A 13,993-nucleotide genomic window follows, 5' to 3' on the forward strand; every position below is an offset into this window, starting at 1 on the left:
AAAAAATTGTTAGTTTTTAAAAACTAAAAAAGCTATTAGGTTTTTAAAAATGAATAATAAAAAATTTATTAGATTTAAAAAAACGAGTTTGCATATTTAATATTTAGTCTCAAAAAAAGGTTTTTTTGTTTGGGAGTGTTTTTAATGTTTTATGTTCTGTTAAAATTATCAGTTTTAATTGACATATTTATTGATGTAATGAATAAAATAGATTAATATTAGCACATTTTTGAATAAAAAAGTTTATCAGTTGGAGCGAGCTAAAATGAGAGCAACACACATATAGTGTGCTGAAGATCTCATTCCATTTCTGCTTTCACTCATCGCTGCTGATTCTATGTAAAAAACAGATGCATCTGATATCAATTGTCCTTGCATTCACATTAGCTTTCTGCCCCTTTCAGCTTCAACTTACATAATATTCAACCTCAATTTACATAATATATATCTGTGGTGTTTGTTCTTTCATACATGTTGTAACAAAAACATTTAATATTCCACTTGTGTTGTTCTTGCCAAACTACTGTATCATTGGTTGCTGAAGTGTGCTACTGTCCTCTATCCTATCTGCAAAATGAGAATTTGATAATCAAGTAATGTCAGTCTGAATAGTTAAATTTCTTCATGAACAGTGCTAGTGCTTGATATAACTTTGCGTAATTAGGCTGCTGACCATTGTCTTTTATGTAATTGCAGTTTACATATAAATAATAGAATCTTGGTTCAAATTCATTTAATACTGCTACTGCTTCCTTTCAACAGCAAGGTTTCGAGAAACAAAAACATTCTGATACCTTTCCATCAAGCACGAGTACAGTCAAATTAAAATCCTTTCACAGGAGTAACATTATCAGTCTATTGCTAACAACATAGTAGTTGAAGTATTGTACCTTCTCTCTGCGTTTTCCTGCTATCGCCCAATGACAATATTTTCCTGAAGACAACACCATTGTCAGTGGATAATCTGATATCAGTGCTGGCTCTAATAAATTGCTTCCAAAACACCGAGATTACTAATGGTCGTATTACGCCTCTTTGCACTGCACACTTTTCTGCTGAACATTCGGCACCCAGTATATTAGTGAAATATTTCTAGAACAAAAATCTTATCTAAGAAGATCTGAGACTGATTGTATCTTGGTAGTTAGTTGGAATGTGGCTCAACGTTGAAAGACTTTCGTAATCCAAGCTGCTAGTATGCATACACCGTTTGCATCCTCAAAGTGACAGTTTAAGCATGGAAAGTATTTGTCTCTATAGGAAGTTGATTTCAGAAATTACAATATAGAAAGAGGGGTCTTACCCAATGTTTTCCCCAGCCGATGGTCGTGACGTTGGCATTGTCTGGAACCTCCTCATCCTTTTCCGGCAGCTGTATTGGCGCCACTGTGACGCTGTCAATTGGGAAAGCTGGGGATACCTGCAGAGGCATGAACATTTCTTATTTCGTAATATAGATTTTTTTGTATAAAAGGGTAATTGTATTTAGTGGAATCAAATTAGACTAGGTAATGAGACACAAAATGTAATCAATAAGTTTTGCTGTCTGGGCAGCAAAATAACTGACAGCTGTGGAAGTAGCATAGATATAAAATTAAGGCTTGTAATGGCAAGGAAAGCCCTCTGAAAAAGAAAAATATTCTGACATGTGACATAAATTTATGTTGTGAAGATAAGACCGTGGAAATAAATATCTGTATGCTATACTTGAGTATAGCGATATACTATAATATACAACAGACTATTTGTATACACTGTAATGCATCACAGGTCATGTATCTTTTATAATTGTCAGAAACTTAATGGGTTTTGAAGTATTTACTCTTCTTTTATTTAATGCTGTTCGTTTATCTTTAAAATCATTTGTATCTATCTCAGTTCTAAAATGTTTAACAAAATTTAACTGTGGTATTCAGCGAGAGCGAAAATCTAGACTGTGTATCGATAGGTAGCGGTTTTCGATACAACAAATAGTGGACGGCAGTTATGTGTGGGTTGGTTGTCGACGCGTACGCCGGTATGGATAGCGAGTTTATAACAACAACATGCAGCTTTTTTACCCTTCACTATGGACTGGATAAATAGTGGATAAACTGTATTCAAATGTTACTTCTCTTAGACTGATCCTGATTTAGGTTTTGTGTGATTTCCCCAAATCGCTTAAGGGAAAGGCCGGAATGGTTCCTTCGAAACGACATGGCCGCTTTCCTTCTCCATCCTTCCCTAATCCGAGCTTCTGCTCCGTCTTTAACAGCTTCGGTGTCGACGGACGTTTAACACTAATCTCCTCCTCTTCCCTGTATTGATCTTCCACGCAATGGTATAGAGAATGCGATGCAGGAGTAGTGCAGAGACACGTTTATTGTCAGGATGATTTTCGAAACACATCACGAACTGCCGGGACAAAATTCCGAAGTGTCGGTGTGGCTTTTATCGTGATCTGAGATATTGTGGAGAAGTGTGAAAGCAACGACTTTAGAAAGACAGTTTTACAGAATGATCTAATATCAGCATTGAACACATACAGTATTACGAGCTGTGTACCAGTGACAACATGATTCTTATTGGGTAACACTCAGTTCACAAGTTCCCTGCGAACTCGACATCATTATGAGCTAATTCTCTTAGGACACTTCTTGTCGAAGAAGATTCTCTTAAATTAAATTATATTAGCCATCAATCTGAGGTTCTACTTCGTTTTACTGCAGCAAAATGTACCAACACCGACGCGCTTTCGAAAGATACTCAAGGCACCCACGTTTTGAAAACGCATTTATTCACAGAATAATTTGTCTACTAGAGTGCCTACCCACCCATTTTAATTGCAGTCCAACTCGTGAAACTAGTTTTCAGAATTAGTTTTCAAGAGTTCCAAAAATTAACTTACGTTGATTTTTCACAAATACTTTAAACGGATTCAATGCTGGCTGGCTCCAGCTTGTGTTTTGCTACTCGTTTCATATTCAAGGTTGAACACGTATCAGAAGAAGTATTTAGTACAGCTTTTCAGTAAGTTTCGGAATCAATTCTTGCAAACACTTTACTCTCTCCCTTATCCCCAGTGTAGTCCACGTGAATGCAGATCTTAACAAGTTTATAAACAATGTAACTTCGGTGTTAACGTACTCTGCAGTAACCTCTCTAATCGAGGCAAATGTTACTGTTTTGAACGTCACATCATGTGTTGTGAACTGAGCGATTCCGAAAATCCATTGACAGCCTTTCTCGTCTTCGTTATTTAAATAATTTTCCCATAATTTCAAGCAATGAACTAAAACTAAAGTCGCTGTACAGTGCTTTACCACAGAAATACGTCAATGCAAATGGTATCTGTTTTCGTTACATTCCTTTATCAATTGCATGCGTTACACTTTGTTGACTTCCTACACTATTACGAAATGTTCTGAAACTTCCTGTCTCTGCCGGTCTCGGGACATTGGTCTTTCGCGAGCAAGTGCTTTACTCACTGAGTTTCATATCATGACGTCAGGTTTTCACGAAGTCTTGTGAGATGAGGGTTACTCGTTCTTATCATGAACCAATGTATCAGGTAGAAGAATAAAAGCAGTGGCTGTAAAAGGACAGATTAATTCAATGAAATGATTTCAATATTGAGTACATATTCCGAACTGTATACAGTATACAAAAGCTACTACTTTCGAACAGTGGTTACAACTGCTGTTACACCCTGCGCCGGCGCAAAAATTTCATTTTTCAGTACAGTTTCGAATCAGCTCGGCACATAGCCCAGAGGAAGGTCACTTGCAATAGTGGCCAAAACGTCGGACAGTTTTATATATTGGCAACGCGGTAAACAGCTCAGAAGAATTTTATTAACGGATTACATTTGTTTCGCATCGTTAACCACTAATCCTTCCACAAAAAAGAAGACGATATATATCTTTTACTGTACCTTCATACTACCGTCTTCAAGAGCAAACTCGTAGCGACGTTCCAGCACATATAAGCACCGTTTCTCTCACAGCTAAGTTTCTTTCTCTGAACATTGTAATGATTAGACAAATCTCCTCTCACAATTATGTTGTTTAATGATTTATTAGATGAACCTTAACTTGGCTTTGATGAGTTCGTATGCTGATTTTCTTGGTTTTCATATTGTTGTCGTCCGTCTCACATTGCATTGTGACACATTTATTTAAATAATTTTCTCATAATTTCAAGCACTGAACTAAAACTAAAGTCGCTGTACAGTGCTTTAACACAGAAATATGTCAATGCAAATGGTATCTGTTTTCGTTAAATTCCTTTATCAATTGCATGCGTTACACTTTGTTAACTTCCTACACTATTACGAAATGTTCAGAAAATTCCTGTCTCTGCCGGTCTCGGGACATTGGTCTTTTGCGAGCAAGTGCTTTACTCACGGAGTTTCATATCTGCGCACACTGCACTGCAGAGTGAAAATTTCGTTCTGGAAACATCCCGCCGGCTCTTACTAAGCCGTTTCCTCGCAGTATCCTTGCTAGTCTCGAAAGATTCGCAAGTGAGCTTCTCTGAAGTTGGGATGGCAGGAGATGAACTACTGGCGGAAGTACAGCTGTTCTGAAGCGTGGTGAGTCGTTCTTGGGTGCTCAGTCGGTAGAGTACCTGCCCGCGAAAGGCATAGGTCCCGAGTTCGAGTCTTGGTCCATCACACGATTTTAATCTCCCAGGAAGTTTCATATCAGCACACATTCCACTGAAGCGTGAAAAACTTATTCTAGAAGATGTGTTCTATTAATTTTTTCGTTTTTTGTCTTCTTATATATAAGCTGGTATTGGCAGTGCATCCGTGGTCTAGGGTTAGCGTCTTTGATTCATAATCAAAACGATTTCGGTCCCGGGTTCGATCCCCACCACTGCATAAATTTTGATAAATAATCAGCATTGGCGGCCGAAGACTTCCGGCATAAGAAGTCAACCTCATTCTGCCAACGGCCTTGTCAAAGAGGGTGGAGGAGCGGATAGAGGTTCAGGGCACTCTCTTGTCCTAGGGGTGGGCAATTGCCCCTAAAAGCGGAAGAATCAGCAATGATCAACGACATGAGGATGCAGAGGGTAATGGAAACCACTGCATTAAAGACACGTAACGTGTATCCACAGGACATGTGGCCTGTAATTGAAGAAGTGTCATGTTGATCACTCCATTGGCAAAAGATTCCGGAATAGTCCCCCATTCGGATCTCCGGGAGGGGACTGCCAAGGGGGAGGTTACCATGAGAAAAGATTGAATAATCTACGAAAGGATAACGTTCTACGAGTCGGGGCGTGGAATGTCAGAAGCTTGAACGTGGTAGGGAAACTAGAAAATCTAAAAAGGGAAATGCAAACGCTCAATCTAGATATAGTAGGGGTCAGTGAAGTGAAGTGGAAGGAAGACAAGGATTTCTGGTCAGATGAGTATCAGGTAATATCAACAGCAGCAGAAAATGGCATAACAGGTGTAGGATTCGTTATGAATAGGAAGGTAGGGCAGAGGGTGTGTTACTGTGAACAGTTCAGTGACCGGGTTGTTCTAATCAGAATCGACAGCAGACCATCACCGACAACGATAGTTCAGGTATACATGTCGACGTCGCAGGTTGAAGATGAACAGATAGAGAAAGTGTATGAGGACATTGAAAGGGTAATGCAGTATGTAAAGGGGGACGAAAATTTAGTAGTCATGGGCGACTGGAATGCAGTTGTAGGGGAAGGAGTAGAAGAAAAGGTTACAGGAGAATATGGGATTGGGACAAGGAATGAAAGAGGTGAAAGACTAATTGAGTTCTGTAACAAGTTTCAGCTAGTAATAGCGAATACCCTGTTCAATAATCACAAGAGGAGGAGGTATACTTGGAAAAGGCCGGGAGATACGGGAAGATTTCAATTAGATTACATCATGGTCAGACAGAGATTCCGAAATCAGATACTGGATTGTAAGGCGTACCCAGGAGCAGATATAGACTCAGATCACAATATAGTAGTGATGAAGAGTAGGCTGAAGTTCAAGACATTAGTCAGGAAGAATCAATACGCAAAGAAGTGGGATACGGAAGTACTAAGGAATGACGAGATACGTTTGAAGTTCTCTAACGCTATAGATACAGCAATAAGGAATAGCGCAGTAGGCAGAACAGTTGAAGAGGAATGGACATCTCTAAAAAGGGCCATCACAAAAGTTGGGAAGGAAAACATAGGTACAAAGAAGGTAGCTGCGAAGAAACCATGGGTAACAGAAGAAATACTTCAGTTGATTGATGAAAGGAGGAAGTACAAACATGTTCCGGGAAAATCAGGAATACAGAAATAAAAGTCACTGAGGAATGAAATAAATAGGAAGTGCAGGGAAGCTAAGACGACATGGCTGCAGGAAAAATGTGAAGACATCGAAAAAGATATGATTGTCGGAAGGACAGACTCAGCATACAGGAAAGTCAAAACAACTTTTGGTGACATTAAAAGCAACGGTGGTAACATTAAGAGCGCAACGGGAATTCCACTGTTAAATGCAGAGGAGAGAGCAGATAGGTGGAAAGAATACAGTGAAAGCCTCTATGACGGTGAATATTTGTCTGATGTGATAGAAGAAGAAACAGGAGTCGATTCAGAAGAGATAGGGGATCCAGTATTAGAATCGGAATTTAAAAGAGCTTTGGAGGACTTACGGTCAAATAAGGCAGAAGGGATAGATAACATTCCATCAGAATTTCTAAAATCATTGGGGGAAGTGGTAACAAAACGACTATTCACGTTGGTGTGTAGAAAATATGAGTCTGGCGACGTACCATCTGACTTTCGGAAAAGCATCATCCACACAATTCCGAAGACCGCAAGAGCTGACAAGTGCGAGAATTATCGCACAATCAGCTTAACAGCTCATGCATCGAAGCTGCTTACAAGAATAATATACAGAAGAATGGAAAAGAAAAATGAAAATGCGCTAGGTGACGATCAGTTTGTCTTTAGGAAAAGTAAAGGGACGAGAAAGGCAATTCTGACGTTATGGCTAATAATGGAAGCAAGGCTAAAGAAAAGTCAAGACACTTTCATAGGATTTGTCGACCTGGAAAAAGCGTTCGAGAATATAAAATGGTGCAACCTGTTCGAGATTCTGAAAAAAGTAGGGGTAAGCTATAGGGAGAGACGGGTCATATACAATATGTACAACAACCAAGAGGGAATGATAAGAGTGGACGATCAAGAACGAAGTGCTTGTATTAAGAAGGGTGTAAGACAAGGCTGTAGCCTTTCGCCCCTACTCTTCAATCTGTACATCGAGGAAGCAATGATGGAAATAAAAGAAAGGTTCAGGAGTGGAATTAAAATACAAGGTGAAAGGATATAAATGATACGATTCGCTGATGACATTGCTATCCTGAGTGAAAGTGAAGAAGAATGAAATGATATGCTGAACGGAATGAACAGTCTAATGAGTACACAGTATGGTCTGAGAGTAAATCGGAGAAAGATGAAGGTAATGAGAAGTAGTAGAAATAAGAACAGCGAGAAACTTAACATCAGGATAAATGGTCACGAAGTCAATGAAGTTAAGGAATTCTGCTACCTAGGCAGTAAAATAACCAATGACGGACGGAGCAAGGAGGACATCAAAAGCAGACTCGCTATGGAAAAAAAGGCATTTCTGCCCAAGAGAAGTCATGGTAGTGAAACATGGACTGTGGGAAAACCGGAACAGAAGAGAATCGAAGCATTTGAAATGTGGTGCTATAGACGACTGTTGAAAATTAGGTAGACTGATAAGGTAAGGAAGGAGGAGGTTCTACGCAGAATCGGAGAGGAAAGGAATATGTGGAAAACACTGATAAGGAGAAGGGACAGGATGATAGGACATCTGCTAAGACATGAGGGAATGACTTCCATGGTACTAGAGGGAGCTGTAGAGGGCAAAAACTGTAGAGGAAGACAGAGATTGGAATACGTCAAGCAAATAATTGAGGACGCAGGTTGCAAGTGCTACTCTGAGATGAAGAGGTTAGCACAGGAAAAGAATTCGTGGTGGGCCGCATCAAACCAGTCAGTAGACTGACGACCAAAAAAAAAAAAAAATAAATTGGCAGTGTCTATATGTGTTGCACTCTCTTGGGTATGTTTAGTGAGATTTTGCAATGGATTACACAATATTTGAAGTGCTACTGACATGTTCTCGTCGTAAAGTGGGCGCCATTAGGCCAGTTAATGTGGACCAAATACACCAAAGTACCTATATTTTCTTTGGTAGAATGTTCAGACAGCGGATAGTTTTCTGCTGAATCAAGTTTGTTTGCGTCTAACAACTCACCAAACTGCAATATTACAGAGCCATTTTGGGCACTTGTCAGCTATGTACATGGCTGCTATACCTATTCCATTACAATTGAGGGCACCAGTGGATAAATTCTTAACACAATCAAATATTGTAATTCTTTCCCATTCTTTAATGTTAACAATCAGATTTGAATTTTACTTAACAGATCAATTAAAATGGTGTTAGATTTTTAGCATGAACATGGACATTACTGATAGGAAGATTAATTATGAGCAGGATCTGGTTTCACTATACGTGGTGCTGAGTATGACAGAACTTCAGAACTTTGTTTTTGAGGGTCCTGTGCCCGTAGTTAGTGACGAGATGTCAAATATTCTGTAGTGGATATTTCTGTTAGATTTTACATTGATTTTTCAAAACTACTTTGAGTGAAGAAGAGAGCTGACACAGATTTAAAGTGGTAGGAGATAAAGCAGCAGGGTATCACAAAGCAAGTAGCAAGAAGGAAAGAGAAATGGGATCAGATAACAACAATAATTTTGATGAGAAAAACAATACAGATGATATGATGAAAACACTGCTAATGTGATTCAGAGCGTTGAATCTGAATCAGGAGGTTAAATTTAAAGTTGCAGGTGAAGTAAGGATGTTGAATCTATAACAGAGTCGAAAGTTATCAAGGTATTGTAGGCGGAAAATAAATCTATGAAGACATTATGTGAGCAATTGATAGGAATCGAAAATAAAGGGGCAAAGCTTAGGTTATAGACAAAGAAAGAGGTTGAAAGGTTCAAGAAACCTTGAAATACTTAAAGTGGAAGTCTTAACTTTCAAAAAGATGTGAGGGACATAGTTTCGGAGGATATAGGTTATATCGAGGACAAACAAGTTCATTAGAATTGAGAGCTGATGCACAGATGCAAGACTTGGATAAAATTGTTGAAGACCAAGTCAGTTAATCTAGGAAAGGCAGGTATGAGGTTAAAATTTATTGTGGTCAGATTTTTCAAGCGTTCAAGAAAGAAGCTGGAGAGAAGATGAAAAAATAGGACAGAATGGAGTTACCTGAAAAGAAAGTTTGGGAAGGAAATATTGCAATTCTGTCTATGATAATACATAAAAGACAGAAACAGTTTCAGTAACATCAGTTTTGAGCTAAATGTGTCATTTCATCCAATATCTTTGACAAATAGTTTACAAAAGCAATTCAATGCAGGCTGGTCAGAGGAGGCTAAGTTTAGGCAAACAAGTATATTACTTAAAAGGGAAAGTTTAGACTGGGGTGCAGATATTCCAGAAAGGATTGTACATCTTAAAACTTTTGCAAAAATTTTTTTGGTAGGTGCTGTTCCAAAGTCAAGTAAGAAGAAGGAAAAGCCCTAAAGGAAAATTGTGAAGAACAGACCAGAAAACTAACACTCTTGTACCGTTCTTGGACAGGAAAGGATAGCATAAATTTATTTATAGAAAAATCACCCTATAACAAGAGAGCAAGTCTGATAGATAGTAACCATAATCTAGGAGAATTTTTGGAAGGAGTAGGAGAAATGGATGAGTGGCAAAGAGATTTTAATTCCAGATTTAATTAAGTTTCACAGGAGGATAGAATATCTGTGAATCATATGAGTTCATGAAGACTGAGATGAAAGAGAGGTTGTGGTAATTTTATGAATATTACTACAACCACAGGAGATCAGGTACTCAAATAGGAAACAACATGCCACAACAGTGATGGTATGCCTTGTCACATTTGATTGGGAATTACAAGTTTGCTGTCAGGATTATCATCATACTGAGTCTTCACATAATTACATAATTCCATCTGTAAAAGGCAAGGTATGTAATAAAGAGGGTCTAACTTGAATAACTGTGAATGATTTGGGAACAAAAGGTTTGATTGCCTAATTTCAAATTATAATAAGAATGATGAAAGAAAATTTGGAGTTGAAAAATGCCTGTGAGTTTGTTTACTCAATAACCAAAATATAAGGTGCTGGTCAGGGCTGTTACGCAAAATGGGATAGAGATGAGAAAGCAATATGTTGATGTAGTGTATCTGAAACACAAGAGGCTGCAAGATTATGAAGGTGCCCAGCAGAAAATATTGAATAATGTTAAGTGAGGGAGACAGAAATGAAATGAGCAGTGGGGAATATAGTGAGTGCTATAGCAGTTACGATAATAGCACTGGGAGCGAATCTGATAGAGTGGAATCTGAGATACATGTATTTAAGGGAGAAGATTTAGGTGAAAGTGCCTTGTGAGACAAGGAGTTGATTGTCATTAACAATATGTATCCATTATAGAGTGTGGAAAATGGTAATGAAGAACTAGATAAGGAATAAAGAATTAAGCTGTCCCTTTTACAAGTTGATGAAAAGATTATAGAAAACAATGATGAGCCTGAGATGAAACTACATGAAGTTGGTGCTGAAGGGGTGGAGGAAAATTTAGGAAAGTAGACTCAGGACAGGAGGGAAATGAAGACGATCTTTAGAAGAGGAATCGCAGTGGTGATGGTAATGATGGTAGACAACAACCTTTAGTGCTTGTAAAGGTATATGGGATCGGAGAATGAGCTTTACTAGACATGGGAAAGCAGATCTGTGCTATTTCAGAGTCATTTTGTGAGATGATAAAGCAAGAAGAACAAGTAATGGCTATGTCAGTACTAGGGTTGAAATTTGTGGGGAAAATTATTAAGAGCCAACTGATAATCAAGCTGCAGATAGATGATGTTTGAGCAATAGATATATTTTTGTAATCCTTGACCTATATGTACACGTAATTATTGGAATGGACTTGTTCAAAGAATATAGAACTTATATAGAGTGTGAACTACAGTATATATCCTGATCATGAAAGCAGAATACAGGTGGGCCAACAAACAATTTGTCGTAATGTTACTGGCTTGAAACAATACTATAGGTATATGAAAAGTGTCGGCCATGTCTGTAGAAGGAGAAGTAGGGAAAGAAGATAAGAATGGCCCAGGGATTCAGGAAAAATAGGTCAAGTGATACATGAAGTGTTGGAATGAATAGTTAAGTGCAAGATATAAGTCAGTGTCAGAGGCAAGAGTTGAGAGAAGTGCTATTGGTGAATACAGAAATATTTTCAAAGAAAGCGGGAAGAGTTAAGAGTTTTGAGCGCATGTTTGATGTAATACCACATGAACCATTTGCTGGAAAACAGTGTCCTACATTGTTCAAAGGAAGGGGGTCAGTAGAAAAGGGAATTAAGAGATTTTTGAGTTGGAGTGTAATAGAGAGAGGTACTAATGAATATGTAATTCATTGGTGGTTACAAAACAGGATCACGCAGTATTGCATAATGAAAAATGCAAGGAAATTGAACACAATTATAGCAAAACAAAGAGTGGAACTGAGAACATGGAAGAGATTCTTCAGAAATATGAATTTGTAAAATGTTTAACAAACCTGGATTTGACTGCTGTTCATTGGAAAACTGGTGAAGCATATAGAAGGTACACCACATTTTTCTTTGGGACAAGACCTAACAAATCAATGTATTGCCATTTGGGTTACCCAATGGTGCATTACCCAGAGTACTTGGGCCTAAGTTGGGTAGAGAAATTACTGTGTATGTTGATGACTTACTAACTGCCACATCTAACTGGAGGAAGCATTGTGGAGGTATTTCAACCATTAAGGATGGAAGGTGTGACACTGAGACTGCAAGAAATCGGAATTTATGAACGGGGAATTTAAGTTTTCAGGTGAGTGTGGAACATGTTAAATCCTCTCATGATAGAAAATAATTGGTCTTATCTCCTTTCAGTACTAATCTGAACAAAATACATTGGCTTACATCAAAAAGAAGTAAAGGTTCAACCCTAACCAAAATGTGTTACTGAGTTGTAGTACAGGCCTAACTCTTGGTACTGTGTCCTCGAAGCCGGCCGATGTGGCCGAGCGGTTCTGGTCGCTTCAGTCCAGAACTGCGTGACTGATACGATCGCAGGTTCGAATCCTGCCTCGGGCATGGGTCTGTGTGATATCCTTGGGTTAGTTAGGTTTAAGTAGTTCTAAGTCTAGGGGACTGATGACATCAGTTGTTAAGTCCCATAGAGCTTAGAGCCACTTGAACCACTTGTGTCCCCGACGTCGATTTCCTCAGTCTGTTAACCTCACTGCCATTACTTTTATAGCAGTTATTCACTCTCTGTACTCCAACGTATGTACTCGAGTGATGAATTATTCTAACACGACAATGCAGGACTTACAGCCACTCTCCCAGGATAGTTTGGGATCTGCTGACAATAAGTAACACAATATTTTCAAAGACACAAAATCGTGTAAACGCGCCATTGACACCAGGAAGTATAAGTGCCAAAATAGTCACAAGACTGAGGCAGAAAACAACTGGGTAGTCGTCACACTTACTGCCATGAGTTGGAGTGATGGTTTATTGTATGGCAAATGCTTTGCTCATTATCTGTCGTCACCTAAGTCTCAATCAAAATATCATCAATCAAAGTGTGAATATTTCTCATAATATAATGAGTTAATTCAATTACTCAGTTGAGGCACTCTCAGAATATTACATGAAGTAATTACCCTTACCTTTCAACTCGAACAATAAATTATTTTATGTTAGACTATTTTTTCTATGGTGCATGCTTTGGACTGTTTCACCTGGTTGTAGCTGAAGGAAAGTCTGTCCCTGTAAACTATGGTTTTTTTTATATTTTTTCCCTTGTTGGTATTCTTCGTCAGTCCTCCAAAGTTGCCGCGCAGGATTAGCCGAGCGGTCTGGGGTGCTGCAGTCATGGACTGTGCGGCTGGTCCCGGCAGAGCTTTGAGTCCTCCCTCAGGCATGGGTGTGTGTGTTTGTCCTTAGGATAATTTAGGTTAAATAGTGTGTAATCTTAAGGACTGATGACCTTAGCAGTTAAGTCCCATAAGATTTCACACACATTTGAACTTTTTCCTACAAAGTTCTCGGCAGTGCACTTAGAACACCAGCCATGATGTCTCACTTTTTTGTACATATCTTCTCACTACTGTGCAATCATGGCTCCTCGTTGTCCCTGCCAGCTACTATCAGTTCTGATTATTACACTCAATCAAAATTTAAATATCTTGTGATTGCAAGCCCAGCTCACAGTATGGCTTTCACCAATCTCACGTACGACTACTGTGATAATGGCAAACTTAGTAACTCTGAAATGAATGTTTACAGTGAGATGACATGCTACTGGCAAATTTCAAGTTCTGGTAACTGAAGGTATCATACCTGCCAAAATAATGTAGGCCATGAAAGGCTGTTCCAAACCAAGGAATAGAAAACAGCTGAAGTCATTTTAGAGATCTGTAGGTTTTATAGAAATTTCGTGCCAGAGCAACTATTCCATGATCCAAATATGAACCTATTACTGAGTCCAAACGGAACACATGAATGGAATGAAAAATTTCAGGGAGAATTCAATAATCTGAAGGAAGCATTTAGTGAAGATGGAATATTATATCACCCAAGGTGGAGCAGGCCATTCTGTATGAGTCAGACATGATTGGACACAGTTTGGGAGTGAGGCTTTTTGGTGTTGAGAATATTCAGTCAATTGCATTCGCAAATCACACTTTGACTTGGAATGCAAATAATTAAAGTGTATCAGAGTGCGAGGCCTTAGCTTTGTGCTTCCAAAATCTGAGAATATATCTGTAAGGGCATATGACATATGTGAACACTGACCACTGAGCATTACTGTTCCTGAAGAAATTC

At 38.7% G+C, this 13,993-nt stretch overlaps 1 protein-coding gene across 1 annotated transcript in view; it reads right to left on the bottom strand.

The window, feature by feature from the left end:
* LOC124778564 (trypsin-like) overlaps window positions 1-13,993 on the bottom strand; it is a 181,274-nt gene that overhangs the window by 162,064 nt on the left and 5,217 nt on the right. The window contains exon 3 of the mRNA XM_047253652.1: window positions 1,304-1,420. Within this exon, the coding sequence (XP_047109608.1) occupies window positions 1,304-1,420 (117 nt within the window). The remainder of the gene's footprint in view (window positions 1-1,303; window positions 1,421-13,993) is intronic.

This window comes from Schistocerca piceifrons, chromosome 1, assembly GCF_021461385.2.
Source record: "Schistocerca piceifrons isolate TAMUIC-IGC-003096 chromosome 1, iqSchPice1.1, whole genome shotgun sequence".
Taxonomy (NCBI): Eukaryota; Metazoa; Arthropoda; class Insecta; order Orthoptera; family Acrididae; genus Schistocerca; species Schistocerca piceifrons.